At 51.6% G+C, this 27299-nt stretch overlaps 2 protein-coding genes across 2 annotated transcripts; one reads left to right on the top strand and one right to left on the bottom strand.

Moving 5' to 3' along the window:
• The first annotated feature begins 1587 nt into the window (after nucleotides 1-1587).
• Nucleotides 1588-14527, top strand: DNASE1L2 (deoxyribonuclease 1 like 2). Its single transcript, XM_084641889.1, has 8 exons — nucleotides 1588-1741; nucleotides 4493-4581; nucleotides 6443-6526; nucleotides 8273-8373; nucleotides 10232-10344; nucleotides 11675-11829; nucleotides 12554-12650; nucleotides 13398-14527. The coding sequence occupies exons 1-8, from the start codon at nucleotides 1595-1597 to the stop codon at nucleotides 13449-13451; spliced, it is 840 nt and encodes a 279-aa protein (XP_084498015.1). The 5' UTR covers nucleotides 1588-1594; the 3' UTR covers nucleotides 13452-14527.
• Nucleotides 14528-15091: 564 nt separating this feature from the next.
• ECI1 (enoyl-CoA delta isomerase 1) lies at nucleotides 15092-27299 on the bottom strand. The gene is made up of 7 exons (XM_084641831.1): nucleotides 27145-27299; nucleotides 26916-27020; nucleotides 24947-25074; nucleotides 24178-24324; nucleotides 19239-19360; nucleotides 18575-18753; nucleotides 15092-15652 (listed from the first exon to the last, which is right to left on the bottom strand). Exons 1-7 carry the CDS (start codon nucleotides 27188-27190, stop codon nucleotides 15486-15488), a joined length of 894 nt encoding a protein of 297 aa, XP_084497957.1. The 5' UTR covers nucleotides 27191-27299; the 3' UTR covers nucleotides 15092-15485.

Genomic DNA, 27299 nt, shown 5'->3' with positions numbered 1-27299 from the left:
CCATGGAATATCCTGGAGTCTGATTTGTATGGTTCACCAGGGCTGCATTGTTAACTAACCATCTTTGTGTGTAGCAACTGGTTGGTCTGTGGCAGGAAATGATCCTGTATGTAACAGTAACTGATTGCCATATCACTGCAGCAGTTCAAAAGGCTGCCTGTTACGATCTGTCAGGTCTTTATAATAAACTCACTCTTTTTGGGATATTGTACAACCTGGGGTTGAAGCAAGAGCCCCAGCCTTGCTCAGCATAAACATGACTGTGAAATAATGCCTGTCATGGTTACTGTTCCAGGTCCTATCCCAATAGCATCCATATGCAGCTGAAAGCATGAATTCCTTACTACAGCTGGGTGTCCACCAACCCTGTGTCTCTATCCTGGGCAAACCTCATTGAATTAAGTTAAACCCTAAACAACATTGCAAAATGTTAAAGCTGAAAAAAACAAACATTCAAAAGGTTTCTATCTGTATCTCCCAAGGATAAGCAGTCAATAAAAATTTATTATCCTCAGATGGTTTATATAAACTCAAAGGGGTTATATTTTATTTAATTGTTATATTATTTTCCTTTCTACTATGTTTAAAAATGTATTGGATATTAGAATGTATGCTGTGTATAAATATTTGAAAAAGTTTAATCGATATAACACACAAATTAACTCTAAAAAGCTAAAACAAAGTGGTCGGGGAAGAAAGCAGTAAATTTTTTTCACTTATAGCGTGAGCACCCCTGTCTTTGCAGTCAACCCCCCCTGTTTTAGCAATTAACCCTACAAATGCAGGGTCGAATGACTTAGCAACCCCGATAGCAGACACTCCAACAATCTGTGACATGCAGACAGCATACAAATCTGTCATCTTAGCGGCATGGGACCCTCCAATTCCTGAACCAGCCATGCCTGCTACAATGTTGAAGAAATTGCAACTGTCCATTCCCCTTTTGGGGAAGTAAAGGGGACATGCGCGTGAGTGGGGAAGAAGTGGGAGGGTTCCCAGCTTTGAGGATTAGTGGATCTGTAGCCAACATGAGCACCAACAGAGCTGACTAGCAGCTTGTTCCCTGTCCCAGCTTCTCTCATCCTTCTGTGTCCAAGTTCACATTAATGCTGCAGCTTCAGGGCTGTTTAATGCAATCACTTGCTCTGCACTATTTTCAGATATACAGGCACGCAGGGTTAATGAAGGGAACCTACAGAAAGGCTGCCCCATACCTGTGGTAGCTTTAGAGACTGTTTCTAGGGGCTAAAACAGGTGACTGGGAGCCAGGATTCCTGGGTTCTTTTCCCAGCTCTGTTGCTGGTTCACTGGGTAACGTTGGGCAAGTCCCTTCCCCTTTCTTTGCCTTAATTTCCTTATGTGCAAATTAGGGATCATGACATTGACCGATTTCCTGGAGGGTTGTGACAGGTGCAGTTTAGTTTAGTGAGGATTGGTACATGCCTCCTCTGCCAGGAGGCTGTGCACATCACAAGCCACCCCCCGCCCCATCATTCCAGCCCAGCCAGCACCCACAGGCGGCATCCTGCTCCTTGCCAATACACTAACCTCTCCACTGATCCCTACAGACGCTGTGTCCCTTCTTGCCTGCAGGATGGGGGCCACGAGGCTGGCACTGGCCTTGCTGTCCCTGGCCTACCTGCTGTGCACAGCCGCCGCGCTGAGAATCTGTGCTTTCAACATCAAGAACTTTGGAGACAGCAAGCTGTCCGACGAGACAACCGCGGGCATCATTGTGAAAGTGAGTGCTCCAGGCTGCCTGGGGTTGCGGCTTGGTGGTGCTGGCTCTGGGGCCAGCTCAGGAACTCAGCAGCAACCAGGGATGGTTTGTGTTCGCAAAGTTTTAAAAGGGCCCCATCTCGGGGATGACAGCAGGCACGTCCCAGGGGCAGAAAGGGGATCGGTACCCACTGTCCAGAGGATTGGGGGTTCATTCAGGGGGTCACTCTCTGCTGGGGAATGGGTGTGGATTCAGGCTGATCACACTCACTCCCCACACCCTGCTGCCTTGGGACTCAGCTCCCCCCGCCCTAGGATGACCAAATGTCCCAATTTTATAGGAACAGTCCTGATATTTGCAGCTTTCTTATGTAGGTGCCTATTACCCCCACCCCCGGCCCCATTTTTCACACTTGCTGCCTGGTCACCATACGCCCCACTCACCCAGGGCATGGTCTCCGCGGGGGGTGCGGGGGGTTGGTGGCCCTCACCAGCTCCCCACTGGCAGAGGAGGACACATTAGTCAGGCTAGTGGCTGGGATGGGCAGCCCCTGCAGTCCCTGCCCCTGCCCCATGTGTCATCATTCACACCAGGTGTGAATGATGCTAGGTAACGGGGGGAACTCGCTGCCAGGGCAGGGCAGTGGGGACCTCCCATTTACTCCGGGCAGGCTCCACTGGTGACACTTGCCCTGCTGGGGGGTCGTTCAGGGCAGATGAGGCAGAGCGGCTGCTGGGATCCGGGATCTCCCGCTGGAGACAGGCAGGGAGCTGGTATCCCAGGGCCTTGCTTGGTTCCAGCCCGTTAAAGGGGCTGTTGCCGGCACCCAGTGCCGAGAGGCAAAACAACAGCAGAGGTTGGTTTGCTACCCGGTGTGCTTCACCCAATAATCACAACGGGGTGGAGAAGCAGAAAAGTTTATTTGCAGCTGCAAAAAGGTACAGGGAGAATAGAATCTCAGATCCTGCACCCAGAGCAGGAAGTTACACAGGCTTTTATACATCCTTTCTTCAGCATACTTATCCAATAGCAAGCTGCCCTAAGTATCCATATAGCCAGCCAATCCAGTTACCAGCTAGTTCCCTTGTTTTTTGTATCATTTGTTAAACTATACATAAAGCTGCTTTATTCAGCATTTTTCTTCCATATCTGCCCTGTTTGGCCTTGTTTAGTTTCAGGCAGTCTGACTCTGCAACATATTGTTGCAGATCCTCAGCATAACTGCAGTGTGTGCCTCCAGGCGGGGGGGCCAAGGACACTTGGGCCTAGTACGAAGAGCTGCTGCGAGTGCCTCCAGGCGGGGGGGGGGGGGGCCAAGGACAGTTGGGCCTAGTGCGGCGGCCGGGGGAGCAAACAGGGCGGGAACGTTAAAGCGCCGCAGGGTCCTTTGCCGCGGCAGCGCTTTAACGTTGCTGCCCCTTCCCCATCGGCGGCCCGGCCGGTCCGGACCCGACCAGCCGGGCCCCCGACGTGGGAGGCAAAAGGGGCAGGGATGTTAAACCGCTGCTGTGGCAGCGCTTTGATGTGGGCTGGGTACGGGCCAGTGCGGTTCTTACCGGTACGCCGTACCGGCCCCTACCGGCTCCCTTTCACCCCGGAGTGGCAGGGAAGAAAAGAGGCCGGGGATGCCGGGGCTCAGCAGCCAGGGACATTGGCACCTCCCTGAGCCCGGTGCGCCCCTCCCCCATTCCTCCCTCACACCGGGACAGATGCCACTCAGCTAGTCACCCTAGGAAATGGCTGGAGGTTGCCAGGGCCACCCCAGCCTGGCAGCGGGATGGGCCTTTCCAAGTGCCCTTGTTCAGAGCCCAAGCCACTCAGCGGCTGCAGGGTTGGCTGGCCCGGCCATTCTTCTGGTGCCAAACCCAGCCCATGGCCTGCAGACACGGCCCCTCTGCCTCCCTGCCCCCCTCACGGCTAGGAGAAAAGAGACCCACCAACCAGGCGTCCCCGGCTCTGAACACCGGGGAATCCAAATAGCACTGAGCCAGGAGGTGCCCGGGCTGTGGGCTGGCTGGGTGCACTGCAATTGCACCCTGCCCAGGGCTGTTTGCAGTCCTATAGCATGACAGGCAGGCTCAGCTGCCTCCTCTCTGGAAAGGGTGCAGCTTTCGAGCCAGAAGAGAGGCACCGCCATGCCTGCGCTCACCTCCGGGGGAAGCCAGAGAGATGGGCCCAACCCAGGCCAAATCTGGGCCTGGACTCCTGACTGCAGTGCTCTGTGCTCCTACACGGAGGCTGGGTTCTGGTGTGTGGAGCCGGCCCAGGTAGAGACAGGATCCGCTGTGACCCAGGCCACAGGCCGCTGGAGCAGGACCTGACTTTTGCTGCACGGTGCCCCCTCCTTGTCTCTTAGCTCCGAGGGGACGCTGTGGCTGTGCGTCAAGAGGCTCTTCACTGTTCTGTGACCTCAGGCAAGTCTCTTCCCCACTCCGTGCTCTGGAGAGCCTGGCAGGGCACAGGCACCAGCTACTACCTTGATTCCCCAGATTGCAGAGTCGGGGGGCTCCATCTGTCCCTCAGTGGGGTTCCAGCGCTGTCCGTGAGGCTGGCCCATTGCACATGTACAATTCGAGTGGCACTGGAGCCATCTTCGTCCCTCTCTGGGGCTGTGTATCGCACCATGCCGGTGTCCACTGACCGCAGGGCCCAGCGCTCTGCACCCAGCCCACAGCCAGTGCACGTCAGGGCAGGGAACAGAGCTGCCCCTCCAGCCCTCCCTGCCGTTTGCTCCCGGCTGTGCGCTGACAACTGCCCCCATGCCGCCCGCAGATCCTGTCGCGGTACGACATTGCCCTGGTGCAGGAGGTGCGGGATGCCGATCTCAGCGCCGTGACCAACCTCCTAGACCAGCTCAACAGGTAACCTCCGGAGTAGGTGGCAGGGACATGTCTCAGTCCCCATTAGTGATTGTGACCGAATCCAACGGAAGTCATTCAGTTAGGGTGAACTGCAAAGAATGGGACAGACAATCCCCAAAGCTGGGGGATATTCCAATACTTAGATTTACCAAACCAGCACAAAACTGCTTCTATAATATCTCACTGGTTACCCAGGAGTCAATAACACAGTTCCTTTAAAGCAACCCGGTCTCAGGCCTCCACCCAGAAACCCAAGTAAGATATGATGAAGATTACTGAAAATCTTATTCATCATATAAGAAAGATCTACCAATCCCAAAGGATCGGACACATTACCTCCCAGGTTAATGAATATTTCAGATCTTACCAAATACACACTACAGCCAATTCTTACTATAAACTAAAATTTATTTAAAAAAAGAAAAGAGAGAGTATTTGTAGTTGTAAAGAGTTCTTTCAGAATTAGTTCATAGGTTATAGTTCAATGTTTATATTCAGGGTGTTCCAGCTTAGGACTGGGATCTCAGCCTTATGACTTAAGCTTCCCCTGCATGAAGCATCAAGCACGTCAGAGATAAAAAGGATTGGGACCCAAGGCATCTTTATACAGTTTCAGGCCTTCTTGTGATAGCTCAGAGTCTTAGGTGAACAATAGACACTCATGGGGACTTTGAAGTGGATCCATTTCCTAAGCATCGCTGGTAATTATCTACACAGATTAACATAAGGCAATTGCCCGTTTTCCATCATTCTCAGGTGATTTGCTATAAATTTCAAAGCGAGATGAACACAGTGATAACCTATGTTTACAGGTTTCAGAGTGGTAGCCGTGTTAGTCTGTATCAGCAAAAAGAGTCTCTAAGGTGCCACAAGTACTCCTATGTTTACAGTTCAATTAAATGTTAATATTCCCTTTGGATCTCTGAATCAATAGCTATAGTGACAGACAGGAACTGTCTGTTTACATGGCTAACATTTACAAGATATAAGTACACACATACAATTACCATCACCTCCAATTCTCTAACAATACAGGTTTGCATTTCAAAGTTCTAGCTTATCTAGTATGGAGTGGCCCTAATTACCATTCACACGTCTCTAATGGTTGACTCTGTATCATTTATCCTGAAGGATCCTTACCCTTTCTGGCCATACAGCACACTTTGTATAAGATTTGTTGCAATTATATAACAGTGGTAGCAACAATGATTTGCATGGTCATATTTTAAATTAGACAATGTCACAGTGATAAATGAGGCCACAGAGCAGTCACCAGGCAAAGGGGCCGGCTCCAGGCTCCAGGGTCTGGGAGGCCGAATCCAGCCTTGTCAGCACGAGATCCTCAGCTGGACGGGGCCACGTATCTGTGCATAGGGCTGTGTCAGTGTCAGGAAGGGACTCATGCGCTGCACAGCAGCAGATGGCACGTAACCATGTGTCCTTGGCTCGACAGCGAGAGAGTCTCCTTCAGCTCCCGTGGTCAGTGGGCGCACAGAGAGTGCAGGCTGGAGATCAGCAGGTGAAAGGTGCGAGCACAGGGCGAAGGAGCATTGTGGGCTGGCTAATTAGCTGGCGTCTGTAGGGAGAAGATCTGAGTGCCAAGTAAGTGACTAGTGCCAGGACCCGCCTCTGCCCCATATAAAGAGCAGGGCAAAGGGGAGCAGAGGGAGAGTAAAGCGGGGAATGGCTCGGGGGGGACGGGAGATGTTTTTCTGGCAGGTCCACGCACAGGACCTGGCTCCCTTGGCACTCCCGCTGGGTACATTGGAGGCACCCCACTTACACTGTTGGAGTGGGAGGCTCAGAGCTGAGGCCAGCCTGTGAGGTCATCACTGCTGTTCTCCTTTGTGTCCCCCCGCAGTGCGTCGAAGCATCAGTACAGCTATGAGATCAGCGAGCCTCTGGGTCGGGAGAACTACAAGGAGATGTACCTCTTCATTTACAGGTAACAGGGCTCATGGAAGAGGCTGGATCAGCAGCTGCCAGCCTGGAGACAGGCCTGGCTTGCCTCCCCCTGTGTACATCAGCAGCAACTCCTGGGGAACCTGACCCACGGCATCTGTGGTGCTCCTGACCCCACACAGAGTGGCCCCTTCACACCTCCTCTCAGGCCCCTTTTAAGCTGGCAGCGTGGTGTAGAGGGGTCTTAGTTTAAACAAGAATGAGGGCCACAGTGTTTGGGCACAAGGCAATCTCTTGGTCTCGGGGGAGTGAGGGCTGGGATCTGGGGGTCAGAGCTAAGGCCCTTTGCATCACAGTAGCTGTGTATTTACATGCTTCTAAACACGTCTGTTGGACAGCATGTCCCACATGCGGCATTTCCTGCCTGGATGATATTTGCTTGGCGGGTGTCATGGGACAAGCACCCCGTATCCCCTCTTGGGGCAGGGTGAGGGTTGTTATTTCCCCGCAGCTGAGTTTGTACGATCACCCCTTGTCTTGGGACAGCGTAACCTAGGGGTAAAAATCAATATGAGTGCCCTCCCTCAGGGCTGCATGGCCCAATGGCCAGAGTCAGTATAACTGCCCTCTCCTTCAGGCCTGTGGGGCCTAATGGCCAGTCAGGGGAATGGGCCACCACCAGGGTGGGTGGCAACCATGTAGGGGGACCTGGTCCCTCCCTGCTCCATCGGGTCCCCGCTCAGTGCCAAGTATGTTTGCCACTTAGTCAGCAGGAACACTGCCATCTGAAACACACTGACACCATCCAACACATTGACTAATGCCCCCTGAGCTCCTTCCTACGCTGTCTAGGTGCAATGGTCCTGGCATCTCCAAGATATTTGGGCTCCTCAGCCTATGCGGCTCTCAGTAGCTCTGTCGCTCCTTGGGCATCTGCAGGAGCTTGGGCATTCACCTGGGTCTCAGGCTAAATCTTTTGTGGACCCCTTAGACATAGTCCCTGGACCCCCAGAGGTCCGCAGACCACAGGTTGAGAATCATGGCTCTAGAGGACATTGGTATCGGGCTGTATCCGAGCAGTCCAGATGTGTTAAAACCCCTGAGTCAAACAACAGACAACAGCATCATGAACAAACCTTATAGTGAACCATTGCTGCCTGATGCTCTCAGCACCCTGGGGCTGGCTTGGCACGGAGCTCCGACATGGACCAAAGGGACCCTGCTGCCCCCAGGCCACCCCACTGCGTTCCAACAGCTGAACAAATGAACGAATGAACAATGGGCCAGAGCCACAGTTGGTATTGACGGGGGCAGCGCTGTCAAGGGCCATGGAGCTATATCAACCGACACCAGCTGAGGATCTGGCCCATTGCCTCAGGACCAATTTCTCCTGTGTTGACAAGGAAGCTCTCAGCACTGAGGAGCTGTAGCAGCAGGTGATCCACTGGGCATGAGACCTCTGCCTTCTGGTGACCCGTTAGGCTGGAGATGTACTGACAAAGCTGCATTGTAATAGCTGGGGACGGGGACGCTACAGGCTGGGATTGAGGGGCACCGGCAGAGCTGTGGGTGGGGAGCCCAGGGCTAGGAAGGTAGGGGGCTGTGGGTCAGGATTGAGGGGTGCTGGCAGAGCTGTGGGTGGGGAGCGCAGGGCTGGGACAGTAGGGGGCTGTGGGTCAGGACTGAGGGGTGGGGAGCTCCTACCAAGCCAAACCCTCTGGCATGAACAGCTGGAGCCCCCTTCCTGTCCTCTTACTGACTCTCTCCCCTCCCTGCTGTTTCCCCCCAGGGAGCAGACGGTGTCTGTAGTGGCCACGTACCAGTATCCAGACCCAAGCAACATCTTCAGTCGGGAGCCCTTCATTGTAAAGTTCTCATCCCCCAACTCGAGTAAGCAGAGCCCACTGGCAGGAGTGACCCCAACCCCCGCCCAGCCCCATGCAGGGCCCTGCTCCCAGTTTGCAGCATCCTGAAGCTCAAGTCACCAACCAGAGACTCAGAGCAGCTGTGAGCCCCACTGAGCTGGAGCAGGCTGGCGAGCCACATCCTCGAGTGGAGTGAATGTCTGGGCAGGAGTGATGTAGGATCCACGTGCTGGCTTGTGCGCTGTGCTGAGGGGGTGACATATTCATGGCCCCAGGACGGGTGCATTGTCACTGCTTCCAGCAGGGAGGGACCCGGCCCTCCTGCTCTGGGCTTAGGCCCTGGTGCTGGAGGGCAGGGAGACTCTGCTACGTCTGAGAAGTGTGGCTGTGGGGGTCCGAGGGTACCGGCTCATACAGTACGCAGAGGACTGAACCCTGCAGTCACATTCAGCTACAACCCAGTGTATGTGCATAGCGAGAGCTGCACAGGAGGGATGTGACGAGATGCTCGGATCTCCACCCTGGATTCCCCATTCTCACCCACCCAGTGGGGCATGGGGCTCTGGCTATGTTGGCTAATAGGGGACAGGACACTCATAGATGTAGACCAGGGGAGGGCAAACTACGGCCCGTGGGGATTTCCAGCCCCATGGCACAGCGGGGCTAAGCAGGCTCCCTGCCTGCCCTGTCCCAGCACTGCTCCTGGAAGCGGCTGGCCCCACGTCTCTGTGGCCCCAGGGGTGGGGGCAGAGGGCTCCGTGCGCTGCCCTTGCCTGCAGGCACCACCCACCGCAGCTCTCATTGCCCAGGAATGGGGAACCGTGGTCAATGGGAGCTTCGGGGGTGGTACCCGCAGGCGAGGGCAGTGCGTGGCGGAGCTGCCTGCCCCAGCCCACCCCCAGGAGCCACTGCTGGACATGCTGGCCACTTCCGGGAGCGGCACAGGGCCAGGGCAGGCAGGCAGCCTGCTTTAGCCCCACTGCACGCCACTGCCACCCCAGAGCCGCTCAAGGTAAGCAGCACCGGGCCAGAGCCCGCACCCCTCCTGCACCCCGCACTCCAACCCCCTGCCCTGAGCCCCATAACCCCCTGCCTTGAGCCCCCTGCCCTGAGCCCCCTCCTGCACTCCACAGCTCCTCCTGCCTTGAGCCCCCAACCTCCTGCCCTGAGCCCCCTCCTGCACTCTGCATCCCCTCCTGAACCCCAACCCCTTGCCCTGAGCCCCTGCATACCACACCCCCTCCCACACCCTGCACTCCCTCCCGCACCCCAACCCCCTGCCCCAGCTCTACATTCATGGCCCTGCATGCAATTTCCCCACCCAGATGTGGCCCTTGGGTGAAAAGTTTTCCCACCCCTGATATAGACGAAGGGAGAGAGCTGAACATGTCCCCTGGGCGGGGGCACTCTTGTCCCCACTAGGTCAGGGCGCCCCAGGGCAGCACTACTGGAGGTGTTACTGAAGCTGACGGACAAACCTTATGGTTCAGGACTGTGTGTGTTCGCGCACATGTGTATGGTGGCTCTGTGTGTGTGTGTGCACACGCATGTGTATGATGGCTCTGAGTGTGTGCACACGTGTGTTGGCTCAGTGTGTGTATGATGGCTGGGTGTGTATGAGTATGAGATGGCTGGGTGTCTGCGTGTGAAAGCTCTGCGTGTGTGCGAGATGGCTCTGTGTGTGTGTGTGTGCGATGGCTGGGGGGTGTGGGTGTGGGTGAGAGAGAGATGGCTGGCTGGGTGTGTGATGGTTGGGTGTGTGTGAGCATGAGATGGCTGTGTGTGTGATGACTGTGTGTGTTTGTGAGAGCTTTGCATGTGTTGTGCGAGATGGCTCTCTGTGTGCATGTGTGTGATCACTCTGTAACTTGTGTCTCTGGCAGAGGTGCAAGAGTTCGTGCTGGTGCCCCTCCATACGGCCCCCAGTGAGGCTGTGGCAGAGATCGACGCCCTCTACGATGTCTACTTAGATGTCATCGACAAGTGGGGGACTGACGTAAGCAGAAGTATCTGGGTGCAAACCTAGCCCTGTGTGAATGTACGACGGGGCTTTAGATTCACAGCTGTTATGGCCAGAAGGGCCTGTTCTGACCATCCAGTCTGAGCTCCTGCATCGTCCAGGGTAGAGAACCCAGGTCCCTCTCCCCCTTGCTTAGAGCTGGGTTGGTATTAACTATACAGTTCCTGTGGAACCCACAGCGTCCATCGGCTGCTGCCTCTGGGCCACCACGCTAGCTAGGAAGGAGCCAGCTGCGCAGGCAATCAGCTGAAATCTCATTCCCAGAGGAGCTGGCTGGGATGCTCCATGGTCTGGAGTGTGCTCCCAGACAACTCCAGGGTGATGCTGGCATAGTTCCACTGACAGCAGCGTGACATACCCCCAGTGTAAATAGCCGTCTGTGTCTCCGGCTCTGTGGGATGGTGGCTAAATGCCACGAAAATGCCCACATTTCTCTGACGCAGATCACGTGCCGTCACCACCTCCTGCAGGCCTGGCTCTGTGGGGCACGGACCGGGCAGTTTATGGACAGACTTGGAGCTCCCCTGATTCCAGGTGGCTGCTCCTGCAGGGACAGCCTCTGCTGGCAGAGTATAAGAGCTCTGTGCTTAGTGCCTGGTCCTGCATCAGTAGCACGTCTCTGGGAGGTTGGTGGCTGGCAAAATGCCTTTTTGATGGAAAATGCGGTTTCTGCAAAATCAACATTTTCTTTGGGGAAAATGTTTATGGAAAAATGTTGATTTTCCTGCAGGAAAAGGGAAACGAACTATCTGATGTAGGGTCATGTCGACCCGAAGCACAGGGTTGTTGAATGGCATCAAAACATTTCATTTTGAGGAGGTCTGGCAGTGAAGCATCTGCCAATTCTGCAGCAGGGCCTCATTACCCATTCTCCCCATGGGATCTCTGGATGGACTACATCTCCCATGATACACCACAGTCTCCCCTCAAGATGTAGTCTGGTCAGGGAACGTGGCTCAGTGGGTGAATGGGGGTATAAGGCACCTGGACTACAACTCCCATGAGGCAATGCAGCAGCTTCGGCACATGCCTTTTAACAGCTGACCCCAAACAAAAGGTTTAGACCTTTCCAAATCAAACCTTTCTACTCTGGGTAAAACTTTGATATTTTGACTTTTCGTCCCAATTCAAGACAAAACCAAACAGTGAAATTTCAGCCTTTCCCCAGGATGCAAATTCTGCTTTTCACTCAGTCCTCACCGCACAGTCCAAAGGGTGCTCAGGCACTGACTGCGTCTCTCTCATGCCCGATCCCAGTGCCTGCCAGTACCGAACACACAGCCCATTCACGCCATTCCTTCTGTAGAATATCATGTTCCTTGGAGACTTCAACGCCGACTGCTCCTACGTCAAGAACGGGGACTGGGGGTCCATCCGCCTGCGCACCAGCGAGGTGTTCAAGTGGCTCATCCCTGACAGTGCAGACACCACCGTTGGGAAGTCAGACTGCGCCTACGACCGGTGAGACGCTGCCTTTCCGAGCGTCACAATGGGCAGGCCTCTCTTGGCAAGCACGGCGCAGCCCTGGGGCCTGAACATTCCTCCGGCCCTGCAGGGAGAGACCCCGGCTCCTGGCACAGGCAGAGACCCACCTACAGATGCAGGAGATATCCAAGGGTTCCCTCTGTATTTCCTGGTGGGCTATTAACAAGTCTCAGAACAGGTGGAGTAACTTTGGCCTGTCAGGAGAATGGCTGTGTGTGGGAGGGTGTGTGCATGCCTGCTGGGGGAAGGTTGGCTGAAGCCAGCAGTCCGATTGTGTGGGCAACATGAGCGCAGCACAGAGGACATGAGAGTGAATGAAGCTGCTGACGGCGATCCTCCGTCTGGGGGATCCACAGAGCAGTTGTGATTCAGGACTCACAGGGCACTCTGCTGGCTGCCTGTGCCTGCATTCCCTCTTGTGGCTGAACTAGAAGAGCTTCAGCGAAAGCCTTGGGTGGGGGCTTCTTTGCCTAGGTCTTAGCTCTTGTTTTTCATCAGAGACCCACTCTCGGAGGCCTGGCACAGACAATGGCAGATGGCATTTGGTGTCGGGGAAAAGAAGGGCTGAAGACTAGCCCAGCACTGATACTAACCCCAGATCCTCGGAGTTGGGATTTTTCCTTGCTGTGTTTGAATCTGAAATGAAAGCCCCTGGAAAGTGCAGGGGTTTAACCCCGAGTCTTGTGTTGTCATGTTCCAGGATTGTGGTGTGCGGCCCCAAGCTGAAGAAAAGCATCAAGCCCAAGTCTGCTGATGTCTATGATTTCCAACACGCTTTCAAACTGGAGGAAGCCGAGGTGTGGTGGGCTGAAACTGAGAGCAAACATTTAATTCCTTTAGACAGCGAAGCTCTTCCTGCTTGTTAAATTCCGGGGTAGACCCCTGGCTGTGCGGGACAGTCATACTAGGGACATCCTTAAGAACCAGACAGGGCCTCTGGCCAGACCCAAGCATCCTCGTTTATAAAACATTTTGAAAAAATGACAGGGATGTCTGCAACTCTGCCAGGAAAAGGTGAGCTCTCAAGGCTTTATAACTGGGAGTTTTGGATGCCTGTAGCACTCACAAGTGATGAAGCAAACAGGTCACTGATGACCTCCATAAACCACAGCTTCCCACCCTCCTCTGTGTGCACTCCATCAGCATCCAAGGGTTGTCGCAAAGGTGGTGGGAACTATTTTTTACGTCCCTTCGTGGGTAGGTGTCTTTAGTGGCCAGGAGTCCATAGCGCACCAAGGATAAAGAAAACAATAACTCATGCATTTAAAACTTCTCTAAACGAGCTCTTCTCTCCCTAGAAACCTACAGCTTGAAAGTCAAGGGTGTCAGGCCCTTCCCCTAGAAAACTCCAGCTTGGGGATAGTTCTAGCTCTGTAAGGCTAAGGGAGAGCTTCACCCTTTCTGAGACCCAGCTGGGGACATTGCCAGTCTTGAGGTTGGGCAAGGGAAAGGCCCCTGGGAAGGTTACCCGCTGCACATGTAGCCAGGTGGATCTAAGCTGGTGGAGCTGTTACACTGTGTCCCCACTTGCTGTTCCCATGCAGGCCCTGGCTGTCAGCGACCATTTCCCAGTGGAGGTGACGCTGAAGGCTCACTGAAGCTCCAGGCTGCCTTCACCAGCACCTGCTCAGAATCCTCTCCCTCTGCAGCAGTGGAGCGTGGCTGCCCAGCCCCACCAACTGTAACTATCATCCCGAAAGGACCCTCAGCACCAGCATTGGCCATCCCTGCAGGACAACATCGTTGGCCGAACCAGCCCTCCTCGTACAGCCAGGGTTTAAGTCAATGCCACGTTAGCAAAAGATGCCGGCGTGGCAGCCCTGATGCCTGAGGTCCTAAGTCACAGGACAGCCAGTACAAGCAGCTAGCAGGCCCATCTGCCACCCATCACAGCCTGGCTCTGCAGCAGCCCAGTTGTAAGTGGGGTTCTATCTACCAGGCCCATTCAGCCCTTGGCAGCACCCTCCATCTATCAGAGCACAATGACCTTCAGCTACTATGAACCTGAGCTGGATTCCAACTGCAGTTTGATTTCCAAACAATACTTGCCTGGAAGGATGCATTTGGTCCCAGGGTTTCCTTATCCAAAATTACTGTATGTGTAAACACTGTAACTTGTGGCCTCAGGTGAAGGGAAATGACCCCTTTGCCTGTAGCCACCTGTTAGGATACAGATATTCAGGCCTGTCTGTCAAGGCCTGTACTCTAAGAATTTAGGTGTATTCTTATCACTTGGCTAGTTAGAGGTATAAAAGAAAGAATCAAAATCACTGTCTGCCGGTGTAAGGTCCTTCTCTTACTGTGACAGTCCCAGGTCCTGTTCTTAGGCTAAGGCCTTTGGCTAACCAACAGAGGCAGCCATAAGCTGGGAAGCGAATGGTCACATCCTCACATTCCAACCTAGTCACATTGAAATAAGGTGCTATTGGGCTGTTAGGAATACAATCCTGCCCTGATAGTGCCTATTGCCTCCAGAGAAAGGGAAGTGCCTAGAAGATGTAAAAGGAAACTTAGTTTGATAGCATCCTGTCTGGCAAGAACTCACTTATCAATAGCTGGGATGTGAAATCCTCACTTCTGTATTGTCATTATAGTTCCCACTTTGCTATTGTTTGTCTGTATAATCTCTGTCTGGTTCTGTGATTGTTCCTGTCTGCTGTATAATTAATTTTGCTGGGTGTAAACTAATTAAGGTGGTGGGATATAACTGGTTACATAATCATGTTACAATATGTTAGGACTGGTTAGTTAAATTTCAGGAAAATGATTGGTTAAGGTATAGCTAAGCAGAACTCGAGTTTTACTATATAGTCTGCAGTCAATCAGGAAGTGGGGTGGGTGGGTGTGGGGGAGAGGGAAATGGGAACAGGGAATGGGGGTGGGGAAATTGGAATCATGTTTGGCTAAGGACAGGAATGGGAACAAGGACACAGGTGTAAGGCTCTGTGGTGTCAGAGCTGGGAAGGGGGACACTAAGGAAGGAAACTGGAATCATTCTTGCTGGAAGTTCACCCCAATAAACATTGAATTGTTTGCACCTTTGGACTTCGGGTATTGTTGCTCTCTGTTCATGCGAGAAAGACCAGGGAAGTAAGTGGGTGAAGGAATAAGCCCCCTAACACCACCTGGCTGTTACAGTCACACTCCCCAGCCTGGAGGAGCTGTAATGTTTAGTTAGTGCCCAGTATGGACAGACACAGCCCATGTGGAAAATAAAGTGTCCCTCTCTCAATTGTCCTCCTTTCCAGACATTTTATTGACAATTCACATTTTTAACATTCACGCTTTTTGGAAGGCAAATATCTGAGCGCCAGGAGACCCCAGCCATGCCAGTGGATGATATTTCACAGTAGCAACGGGCTGACCACTCATTTATTTATTTGGATCATCCAATCAAACATTTCCTGCAGCCCTTCAGGAAGAAGGCATCAGTATAAGGCACCATAAGACAGGTCACTAGTGTGAAAGGGCTAGAAACAGGAGGCTAAGGTGACAGCCAGGATAAATCGGATCGATTACACAGAAAAATATTTCATTTTAAAAATCTAAAGCTATTTCAGGGTGTTCACAGGTTGGCATATGGCTCTTCAGTCTTCCAGGCCAGCGACCCCATGTCAGGACAGGACGCTTCCTCAGCCTCTCCTCTGCTTTAGCATCTCCATGTACATCTGGAGAGACTTTTGAATGGAGTCTTTTGTGATGAAGCTGACAAAGTTCTGAATGTCAGATTCGCGGTGGGCGAGCAGACGGTCCACAGTTGGCTTCCTCATCATGGATTTGGTGATCTGACGGGCATGGTCTGTGGAGTAGAGAGAGAGAGCATGTTGGCCAAGCAGGGTCAGTGTACATTACAGCCAGAGGTCCACCTGTCAGTAGTAGGACCACGGGGTGTAATTACCTTCCTGAGGAAAAGAATACTGGGTCCTAACACACTCTTGATTCTAACAGGGAATGACAGAGCAAGAACCAAGAGCTGGAAGCTGAAGCCAGACAAAGGCAAATTGGAAACAAGGCACAAATTTTTTAACAATGAGGGTGATTAACCACCACAGCAACCTCCCAAGGAAAGTGGTGGATTCTCCATCTCTTGGTGTCCCTGAAGCCAGACTGGACTCCTTTCTGGAAGATGCTTCTGTCAAACACCTGTGATCGACTCAGTGCAGGGATAACCAGGCGAACTTCTCTGGCCCGTGCTGTACAGGAGATCAGACTAGAAGATTACAGTGGTCCCTTCTGGCCTTAAAAATCAATACCCTTTATCAACACTGTTTGACACAAGTGATACCACCATGAACAAACGTTAATTGCCCCATCCCCTGGGGCATGTCCTCTGAATCAGCTCCCAGAACAGCACAATAAAGCCAGTTTCCCAGCTGGTGACACTCAGCATTGCTCCATGGACTTCAAGGAATCTGCACCAGTTTACATCAGCTGTGTGAGGACACGGCCCTGAGTTCCAAACACAGAGAATGTAATTATGTATTAAGGAAGTTCATCCCCACCACACTATGGACACTCTCCATACACCTCACTTCCAGGACAGCCTTGGTCTTGCATTAGCCACTGCTGCACTCACTGTGAGAGCCTTGGCTGGCAGGTGCTATTATGAACATAAGTCGTTTCAGTCACAGAAACTCTCCCGAAGCCTATCCCAGAGCACAGACGTTCTTCACGATACGACCAGCCACATCCCCATCAGGAGAGATCCTCAGGAGCACGGCCAAGGAGCCCTCCAGTGGGGAATCTCTGGCTCAGGCACACGGCAAAGGGAAGAGTAAGCTCTCAAGTGGGGAAGAGATCAACCAAAGATAGAGAGCACACAATGCTTGTCTGCCACCAGTTGCATAAACCAAACCCTGCAGCAGGATCCGGATGGCAGCCCACCACCTCTGTTTCCAAAGCTGTCCAGCCCTCGCCTGCTCTGCTTCATACCTTCCCTCTAAGACCCCACATGCTTTTAAAGCTTTCCTCAGAGCGATTATTCTTCCAGCCTTTCCTCTCCACTGAACCCACTCCTATTTGTATGGAGCTCTTGTAAAAAGCGATGTGCAGAAGTGAACCTGGCTCTGAAAAGCAGAGCAGTCACCAGAGCAGAATTTACTTGCTTGTGCTGTGTTGGATATTCCTAACCAAACATTTGCCTTTTCCGCACCAGTGTCCAATTGCTATAATGCACATTGATTAAGAGACTGTAATGAAATAAGTGTTCTCATGAGGGTCTGATTGCTCAGTTAAAGTCAGTAAATGCAAGTTAGCTCTGCCAGCAGCATTATACAGAGCAAGCACTGTCATTCTAGCATGGTCTGCCTTTCGTTTTACTGGTGCAACACAAGAGAGTGCATTAGTGCAACACGCATTTCATTTTCCAGGTATCTGTGCAAGAACAAATCTGGGAAAGAAACAGATCAGCTGCCCACACATATACTGGAGGCTCCTCTGGGTGATAACCCACCATGGCCCCTGTGTAGCACATACACTAGTACACATGAATTTCAAGGACCAGTACTGGGTCAGGGCCCTAGTGTGGGGATTGTGAGATCTGCACTGGAGTCTCCAGGAAGCCAGACAAGAAGGGACTGGTGACTTGCTCCCCTCTGGAATAAGGGGCCAGGGACTGATGGGCATCCCGACATCCTCCCATCATGAGAGTGCAGGGCCCAAGAGATGCTTGGGGACCTGCTCCCAAGCCAAGGATGTGTGGGAGCATCCTGGGCACCTGCCTGTCAGTCCCAGATTACAAAGGTTCTAGAAGGCAAAGGAATTGAGAATGGAATGTGAGATCCAACGATACATAAGAGCTGGGTGTAATGTGTCGGGGGGGAGGAGCTGGGAAGGCCCAGACTTGGTTTTTGTCTCTCAGTCCTTTCCCCGAGTAGCACGCACATGCAGAGCGCATCTCCCGTCGGCTGGGCACCTTCTGTTTCAAATGCTCAGATCTGTGTTAAATCCCACCCAACGGCTTTCAGGGATAGGACAGCACTTGCCCCTCACACTGGCTCGTTGCATGCTGAGCTGAAAATTGCCACCATTCATACACGAGCCAAGTCATACAGCGAGCTTCGAATTTCTTCCCCCTCCATGCTGGCCTTACAGCAGCATTAGCTGTGTGAAACTGCGTGTCTGAACCCCATGCTAGCCAGGTGGAACTGGCTGGCCTGCCATCCATGGCATCTCAACCCGAATATGCTCATTGCACTGCCTTTATTCCTGATCTCTTGGGAGCCAATAGCAGCTTTACAACTCATTTCAGTGGGAGCTGTCTCTGGTCATGAACTTGGTAACTTCTCCAAAGATAGCCAAGGGGCCCCTTGAGCTCACTAGAAACAAACCATGCCAGGCTGTTTGGCACTGGATTCTCCCATAGGTGCTTACAAGCTGGCCTGTTCTAGTTGGTTCCAGAGGCTTCACTGAACTGTTATGGTCCAATTGCCTGGGTCTCTCTGCAGTTCACCTTCCCTCTGGGACCTTGCCAGCCCAGGGTTTCTCAGAGGTTTGCTAGAGCATCTGGTCCAATACTATTCTGCCTCCTTTTTAATCAATCTAGGATAAATATTGCTGACATTACCACATGCAGAGGAACTAGGGACTGTTAAGCCTCGCTCTCCGATTGCGTCTCATTCCCCTCCATCGCTCTCACTGTGCTACACCAGGTGACCAGCACACACTGGCCACGAGCTCACTGCTCTTTGACAGGAGCATCCCGCAGCCACAAGTCTCTTACCTGGAATAGCTAACCACTGTGACATCACAGCAGCAGCTGTGGTCTGTATCTTCTCCTCTGGTACTAACTGATCTACAAGGCCTATTTTATGGGCCTCAGGCGGGGAGTACAGGAGCCCCAGCTCGAGGGAACGCTCTGTAGCTCGGTTTCCAATAGTGTTCACCAATGTATCCTTAAACCTAGGAGAGAGGAGAGGAAACGCTCAGGCGGGGGAAGCACAGAACAACCAGCAAGTGTAAAGAGAAGCAGTGAGACAGCAAAACAAAGAGCTGATGTTAAGTAACCACCCTGTCCTCCTTCCAATCCCTCTTTAGAACTCACCTCTGCTGGGACACCTTCAAACCACTCAGCAATGGTCAGGCAAGCATGCTGGCTGCTTTGCAGACTGACTGGTATCATCTGTGTTGCCTTGCGGTCCCCCTGCCTGCAGCCACCCATTCTCTCGTCTTATACTTTCATTGTAAGCTCTAAAGGGCAGGGACTGTCTCTCTGTTACATGTATGTACAGCACCCAGCACAATGGGGCTGGGACTGTATGCGGTACCCCCATACAAATAAACTTTGTCCTGTCAGAGACTCTGGTGTCTCTGAATACACATTTCATAGCAGCACTGCCCCCGTCCCCCCACATAAATACACTTGTCTGATTACAGTGTAACCTTACCAGAAAGGTGCAACAATACCCAGCTGCGTTTCGTTCAGTCCAATGCTGTACTTTGGGTTCTCTGCCATGATTCTGTAGTCACAACTCATGGCCATCAGACAGCCCCCTGCCGGGCTGGACCCCTGGCACAGAAAGGAAGAGACTGGATCTAACTAAATCTCCACAACATGCTTCTAGTTCTAAAATACTCCATCTCCTCTCACCATAACAGCATCATCTATCGCATGCAGGATGCGCTCAGAACAGCACTGGGGATAAAGCTTTAAAGTCATGTCCCTATAAATCTTCGAAGGGACATGGTCAGAGTAAAAAAAGACATTAAAACAATTCCTGCCCTACATTATTAATTGTTTTACATTTTAAAATTCTATTTTAATCCCCCCCAGCTATTTATGCTGTTAACTGTTTGAACTTTCCCAGCCTGGGAAATGAACTAGTCAATTTCACCTCCATTCCTCATCAGTGTCATTGCCAGGTTCTCCAGCTCTAGCAGGAGGCTGCCTTGTTTGGGTTGCAAACTCGGCAGTGGAGTAGGGTTTTGCTGAGGTTTTTTTTTTTTTTTTAACCAAAAATATTTCTCTTAGGGGAATTTATATTTAAAAACTCCAAGGAAACATTGCCATCGGCCTTGCGCTTTGGGAAACCTACACTTGAGACCGTACGTGACCCGATGGTGTCCCTTTTAAGAAGTCCTAGCTGCCTCTTTTCCTCATACGTTCAGCCTCAGAGAGAAACTCAAGAGCACTTGCTAGTCACAGAGGTATGGCCAATGCCAGCAGTTATTTTGTGGAAAAATAAAAGCGAGTGACCAATCAATACACAGAAATCACCAGATGGGCCAGTGTAACCCAAGAAACAATAACCAATTACTGCATATTAACTTATGCCAGAAGACATCTGAACTGCCCTTGCTGTGGATCTAACAGCAGAGCGCAATGACCTCTTCCTTCCACAACGCCTGCCCTTGGATTTCATTCCCTCAAACTCTCAAGGTAACACGTTAACTAATAAAGCACAAATGTTAGCTAGAATCATTTACTAAATTCATCAAGTAGGAACTAGGAAGTTGTGCATGTGACACAAGCACACTTCAAGAAGGTGACCTACTAGACAAGCCATTTACAATGCACACTTTGCTTCTCTACAAAAGAAAAAGGACACTAAACTTTCTAAACTACTACATGCCACAAGGGGCAACAGCAATGATTCCCTCAACCCACCCAGCAATATTGTTAACCTATCCAACTATACTCTCAGTCCAGCAGAAGCAGCTCTCCTATCTCGGGGCCTCTCCTTCTGCCCCTCCACCCCCACGAACACGATACAGTTCTGTGGTGACCTAGAATCCTATTTTCGACGTCTCCGACTCAAGGAATATTTCCAACACACCTCTGAACAACATACTAATCCACAGAGACCTCCCTACCAATACTACAAAAAGAAGGATTCTAGGTGGACTCCTCCTGAAGGTCGAAACAACAGACTGGACTTCTACATAGAGTGCTTCCGCCGATGTGCACGGGCTGAAATTGTGGAAAAGCAGCATCACTTGCCCCATAACCTCAGCCGTGCGGAACACAATGCCATCCACAGCCTCAGAAACAACTCTGACATCATAATCAAAAAGGCTGACAAAGGAGGTGCTGTTGTCATCATGAATAGGTCGGAATATGCTCGGCAGCTCTCCAACACCACTTTCTACAAGCCATTACCCTATGATCCCACTGAGAGTTACCAAAAGCAACTACAGCATTTGCTCAAGAAATTCCCTGAAAAAGCACAAGATCAAATCCGCACAGACACACCCCTGGAACCCCGACCTGGGATATTCTATCTACTACCCAAGATCCATAAACCTGGAAATCCTGGGCGTCCCATCATCTCAGGCATTGGCACCCTGACAGCAGGATTGTCTGGCTATGTAGATTCCCTCCTCAGGCGCTATGCTACCAGCACTCCCAGCTATCTTCGAGACACCACTGACTTCCTGAGGAAACTACAATCCATCGGTGATCTTCCTCAAAACACCATCTTGGCCACTATGGATGTAGAAGCCCTCTACACCAACATTCCACACAAAGATGGACTACAAGCCGTCAAGATAATCCCCGATAATATCACGGCTAACCTGGTGGCTGAACTTTGTGACTTTGTCCTTACCCATAACTATTTTACATTTGGGGACAATGTATACCTTCAGATCAGCAGCACGGCTATGGGTACCCGCATGGCCCCACAGTATGCCAACATTTTTATGGCTGACTTAGGGGACGAGAGCTGAGGAAGCGTTGTTCTAACGCCCCTATTCTACTTGCGCTATATTGATGACATCTTCATCATCTGGACCCATGGAAAAGAAGCCCTTGAGGAATTCCACCATGATTTCAACAATTTCCATCCCACCATCAACCTCAGCCTGGTCCAGTCCACACAAGAGATCCACTTCCTGGACACTACAGTGCTAATAAACGATGGTCACATAAACACCACCCTATACCGGAAACCTACTGACCACTATTCCTACCTACATGCCTCCAGCTTTCACCCTGACCACACCACACAATCCATCGTCTACAGCCAAGCTATGCGATACAACCGCATTTGCTCCAACCCCTCAGACAGAGACAAACACCTACAAGATCTCTGTCAAGCATTCTTACAACTACAATACCCACCTGCGGAAGTGAAGAAACAGATTGATAGAGCCAGAAAAGTTCCCAGAAGTCACCTACTACAGGACAGGCCTAACAAAGAAAATAACAGAACGGCACTAGCCGTCACCTTCAGCCCCCAACTAAAACCCCTCCAACGCATTATTAAGGATCTACAACCTATCCTGAAGGATGACCCAACACTCTCAGAAATCTTGGGAGACAGTCCAGTCCTTGCCTACAGACAGCCCCCCAACCTGAAGCAAATACTCACCAGCAACCACATACCACACAACAGAACCACTAACCCAGGAACCTATCCTTGCAACAAAACCCGTTGCCAACTGTGCCCACGTATCTATTCAGGGGACACCATCGCAGGGCCTAATAACATTAGCCACACTATCAGAGGCTCGTTCACCTGCACATCCACCAATGTGATATATGCCATCATGTGCCAGCAATGCCCCTCTGCCATGTACATTGGTCAAACTGGACAGTCTCTACATAAAAGACCAAATGGACACAAATCAGATGTCAAGAATTATAACATTCATAAACCAGTCGGAGAACACTTCAAGCTCTCTGGTCACGTGATTACAGACATGAAAGTTGCTATATTACAACAAAAAAACTTCAAATCCAGACTCCAGCAAGAAACTGTTGAATTGGAATTCATTTGCAAATTGGATAAAATTAACTTAGGCTTGAATAGAGACTGGGAGTGGCTAAGTCATTATGCAAGGGAACCTATTTCCCCTTGTTTTTTCCTAACACCCCCCCCACCCCCCTGACGTTCTTGTTAAACCCTGGATTTGTGCTGGAAATGGCCCAACTCGATTATCATACACATTATAAGGAGAGTGATCACTTTAGATAAGCTATTACCAGCAGGAGAGTGGGGTGGGAGTAGGTATTTTTTCATGCTTTGTGTGTATATAAAAAGATCTTCTACACTTTCCACAGTATGCATCCGATGAAGTGAGCTGTAGCTCACGAAAGCGTATGCTCAAATAAATTGGTTAGTCTCTAAGGTGCCACAAGCACTCCTTTTCTTTTTGCGAATACAGACTAACACGGCTGTTACTCTGAAACCTACATCCCTTTGTAAGATAGGAATAGCTTCTCCCCTCCTGCAGAGAAACTCTAGCAAGGAGCCAGAGGGGCCAGGAAACAAATCTGAGCTCATCTGGTGGAGTTTCTGAGCAACCGTCTCCTCCAGTGGGAGGGCTTTGGGGGAGCTGAGGGGGATGGAGGGAAGCTGGAAAGGAGGGAGAACCCAGGATCTAAGGAGCTGTCATCTTGTCGGGCTTGCCCCTCAGCACTGCTCTGCTAGCTTCTCCCTCACCTGGCAACATGGCTTCTTCGGGTGTGACACCACCTCTGACCATGTCCCCCAGTGACTGGGCAGCGGTAGCCACAGAGAGGCTCCCCCTAATACTAGTCCAAGCAGCATGAATTCCAAACCAGATTGCCACTTGCAAGTGTGGGCTGCATTGGGGACAATAAAGCAAAAAGTAGCAAGAATGGTGCTCCAGCCTTTCCCATCCCTACAGTCCTTGGACTCATGGACTCCAAGAAAGGAGGGTCTCAGGATGGGGGAGAAAATCATGACAACACCACGAGTAGCCACCTTTCCCACCATGCCCTCCCCAGCTAGCCATCAAGCCCTCCCGCACACACAGCATCTGGGATAAAGCCGCTCTGAGACACGGCTTCTTGGGGCTGGGCGCACTCTTTGCTATGTCTGTGCAGCAGAAACAAAGAATTCGATCAGAGCCAGCACCCTGCAGGAGATTCTGTTGTGACCTGTCACTTTAAGAGGCTGCTAAGGCGGCTAGCAAGCTGAAATCATGCGAGGCACTGTGGAGCTCGGGCTTCCTGTGTCGTGCTGAGCAAGTCCTACTTCAACCAGAGGGAGCGGGAGGTGCTCAGCACCTCCCAGGTGCAACGTATGGCTGGCAGTGCATTATGGAAGCTGTCCACCCACTGCAATACACAAAACCATCTTGGAGCAACTGACAGTGTAAATCTCTCTCATTCATGCCTATATCTGAGAATCAGGGACAGAACCAACCTCCAACAGTAGGGACCCTGCATACTTCTGTGGGGAGGTGCATGTGAAACATACACATGTATATTTTGCACACACAGTCCCTGTATACATTCTAGTGTTCGTACATAAAGCCTTCTTCCTTTCCTGTCCCTGCCCCCACAGTACCAACATAGCAAGGCAAGTGACTGACAATTGAGAGCCTCCTATGAAGTCAGGTATAAAGCTGACTTGCATTGATAGCGGCTATTGTCACCATGTTGGATTGGTACAGCCTGAGCCACATCTCCTGAACGGCTTTCCAGAACTCTGCATAGTGCTCTGCGCTCTTCCCATACATCTCCATAATATCCAGGCCAGCTGAGAAGATTTTGGGGGCACCCTAAAATAATGTAAGAAAAACATCAAATGGATAATATATAGTGACTGACCTTTCAACTTGTTAGCAACATGGTCTGGTAGAACCTGACCTGATCACGTGTGTACAAAACTGTGCAAACAAATCTCTTTAATATTTTGCAAATTTCCTTAGAGTTATATTAACAGATAACTCAAGGGATCTTACCAGCAAGAAAAATAACAACGATATATACAAATAAAGGGGAAATTCATTTCTTTGCAATTATTATTTTTACTTAGCAAAGCTTGTGGTTAATTTCAAATTTGATGCCAGAAAATGCCAGGTGAATTTAAAAAAGAGAACAGAGAACTTCCCTCCCAAATCAGCCTATTTTGTAGCCCACTTTATTTTCTTCCATCCTTGAAGGCCCCTGTAGCAATGACCTCCCTCAGGCAGAGGTGGCTCAATGCGACAGCCTTCAGAGCCTACCAATGCCATGCTTTGATATCGCCTGAACTGGTTGCTAGAGAGCAATATGGCTACGCATGAAGCAAAGGAACAAACCAGGGTCTGGCACTCACACCCTGCACATAACAACACCTGGCACTACTGGCCAGCTGAAACCGGCCCTGTAAAGAGAATCTTCATTTCACTGTAAACATACTGACGTCAGGATGACCCCTCTGCAGCCTCGGTCATTCTCCAGTTTCTCCAAGCTTATTAGAAACTCTGTTAGAAAGTCCAAGCTCAGGCTGTTCACAGGAAGGTTCTCCATCTTCATCACAGCTACCCCTGCACCACAGAAAATAAGAGGAATTAGAACCCACTGGAGATGACCATAGCAATGTCTGCCAGGGCACTAATTACCACACTCCAGATCTCTGAACGTTCCCAAGACCAGACTAGATCAGGCCTGGATGCTAGCGTAGGAATTTTCCTCCAGGTCAGATTGGCAGAGACCCTGGGGTTTTTTTGCCTTCCTCTGCACAACGGGGGACAGGTCACTAACAGGTTTAAACTAGTGGTGAATTCCCTGTAACTTAAAGTCTTTAAATGATGATTTAAGGACTGCAGTAACTTAGCCGGAAGTTAGGGATATATTCAGGAGAGGCTGGGTGAGGTTCTGTGACCTGCAATGTGCAGGAGGTCAGACTAGATGATCACAATGATCCCTTCTGACCTTAAAGTCTACGGGTAACTGGCCATGCCACTTTACATAACTAAATTGCTGGATTTTCTCTACCCGCATCATGCCTGTTAGGGTATCTGGCATCTCTCTAGCTCCCCCCCTGCAAAGATCCGTGCACTCCACTAATATAATTTTAGCTTCCCAACACCCTGTGAAACATTGTTTCCTGCCTGCAGATGGGAAGCGGAGGCACAGAAAGATATAAAGCCACAATCACAGTGTGGCAGAACCCAGTTCTCCTGACTGCCCATCTTGTGGAAGAACCCCTTGAAATGCAGCTCTACATGAATTACACTAACGAGAAATAGGGTGTTCCAAGCTCTAGCAGCTACCATCAAAAGGAGCAAGCAGTGTGTCCCATTGTATTCAAGAGGGCTAACACAGACTGGACAGGAGCTGCAGTGGAGAGGCTACATTTTTCTTGTAAATATTGTTCTCTTGGTCGTGGTCGTGTTCCACTGACAGGCATCCAAATGCGACTGGCAGTGCTCACATAGGGAACTGACAGGCAATATGTACTTTAGATATAGATTATTTGAGGTGTGCTTGTGAAGATCAGCATGGCAAGCTGCTGTAGGGCTGAAGGCCTATTCCTTCATCCAAATGCGTGTACGTGCAGAAGCTCATAGGCCTAAGTCACTGCAAGAGACAAGTCACATGAATGTTAAAACAATCACAGCAGCTTTCCGGATCCATTACCAAGTGTCAGCACTTTGTACCGCAGGCATCATGCACAGCACTGTTAGAGAGAGCCGAGTGCACTGTACACACACACACACAGAGCCTAGAGCACCGTACCTGTAAAAGAACCCACCCCGGCCTGCCGTACACATACACACACACACACCCCTGGCTTGCCATACCCCCCCCCCCGTGCACTGTACACACACCCCGACAGGCTGTACACATACACACACGCCCCCCTCGGCTTGCCATACACCCCCCCAGTGCACTGTACACACACCCCGACAGGCCGTACACATACACATACACCCCCCCCGGCTTGCCATACACCCTGCCCCAGTGCACTGTACACACACCCCGACAGGCTGTACACATACACACACGCCCCCCCCGGCTTGCCATACACCCCCCCAGTGCACTGTACACACACCCCGACAGGCTGTACACATACACACACGTACAGCACACTATACATACACATACAGACAGCACACTATACATGTACGTACACGCACACAGCCTAGTGCACTGTACACGCACCGGCAGGCGGTACATGTACATACGCAAAGCATGCTGTACATGTACACGCACCCAGCACGCTGTACACACACACACCGGCAGGCGGTACATGTACATACGCAAAGCATGCTGTACATGTACACGCACCCAGCACGCTGTACACACACACACCGGCAGGCGGTACATGTACACCCCCACCAGCGCACTGTACACACACCCACACACAGAGGCCGCCCCTCACCGGCGCTGCTGTCCAGCTCCACCGCCACCCGGCCGTGGCCGATCGCTCTGCGCGGGGCAGCCCCCGGCTCCCGGCCTCCGGCTCCGCACAGCCCCGGACGCGGCCCTGCAAGACACGCACGAGTCAGCGGCGGGGCCCGGCCGGGCGCGAAGGGCCGGAACCGGGACCAGCGCACGCCGGGAACGGCCCCAGTTGGCTCCCCACGCGCGGGACCGGGGCCGGGCCGCACCTGAGCGAAGCAGCCGCCAGACAAAGGTCAACCCCACCGCCGCCATCTTCCGCCTACCGGCCCGCTACACCGCCGCCTAGCGAACTGACGCGCCCAGAGACGCTGACTGACACCCAGACGCTGATACACACCCAGACACTCAAACACACCTAGAC

The sequence above is a fragment of the Lepidochelys olivacea genome (assembly GCF_965140295.1).
Source record: "Lepidochelys olivacea isolate rLepOli2 genome assembly, chromosome: 10".
NCBI classification, from domain to species: domain Eukaryota; kingdom Metazoa; phylum Chordata; order Testudines; family Cheloniidae; genus Lepidochelys; species Lepidochelys olivacea.
Note: the sequence above shows the minus strand (reverse complement) of the source record. Positions and strands in the feature narration are given on the sequence as shown.

What these genes read in the sequence shown, in the direction of transcription:
- DNASE1L2 (XM_084641889.1), top strand. Translation starts at nt 1,595, where the DNA reads ATGGGGGCCACGAGGCTGGCACTGGCCTTGCTGTCCCTGGCCTACCTG. An exon ending in CTCCTAGACCAGCTCAACAG is followed by an intron (nt 4,582 to 6,442) that starts GTAACCTCCGGA and finishes GTCCCCCCGCAG; the next exon opens with TGCGTCGAAGCATCAGTACA. An exon ending in TCGACAAGTGGGGGACTGAC is followed by an intron (nt 10,345 to 11,674) that starts GTAAGCAGAAGT and finishes TTCCTTCTGTAG; the next exon opens with AATATCATGTTCCTTGGAGA.
- ECI1 (XM_084641831.1), bottom strand. Translation starts at nt 27,190, where the DNA reads ATGGCGGCGGTGGGGTTGACCTTTGTCTGGCGGCTGCTTCGCTCAG. An exon ending in CTGGCGGCTGCTTCGCTCAG is followed by an intron (nt 27,021 to 27,144) that starts GTGCGGCCCGGC and finishes CGTGTCTTGCAG; the next exon opens with GGCCGCGTCCGGGGCTGTGC. An exon ending in TGACAATAGCCGCTATCAAT is followed by an intron (nt 19,361 to 24,177) that starts GCAAGTCAGCTT and finishes TTTCTGTGCCAG; the next exon opens with GGGTCCAGCCCGGCAGGGGG.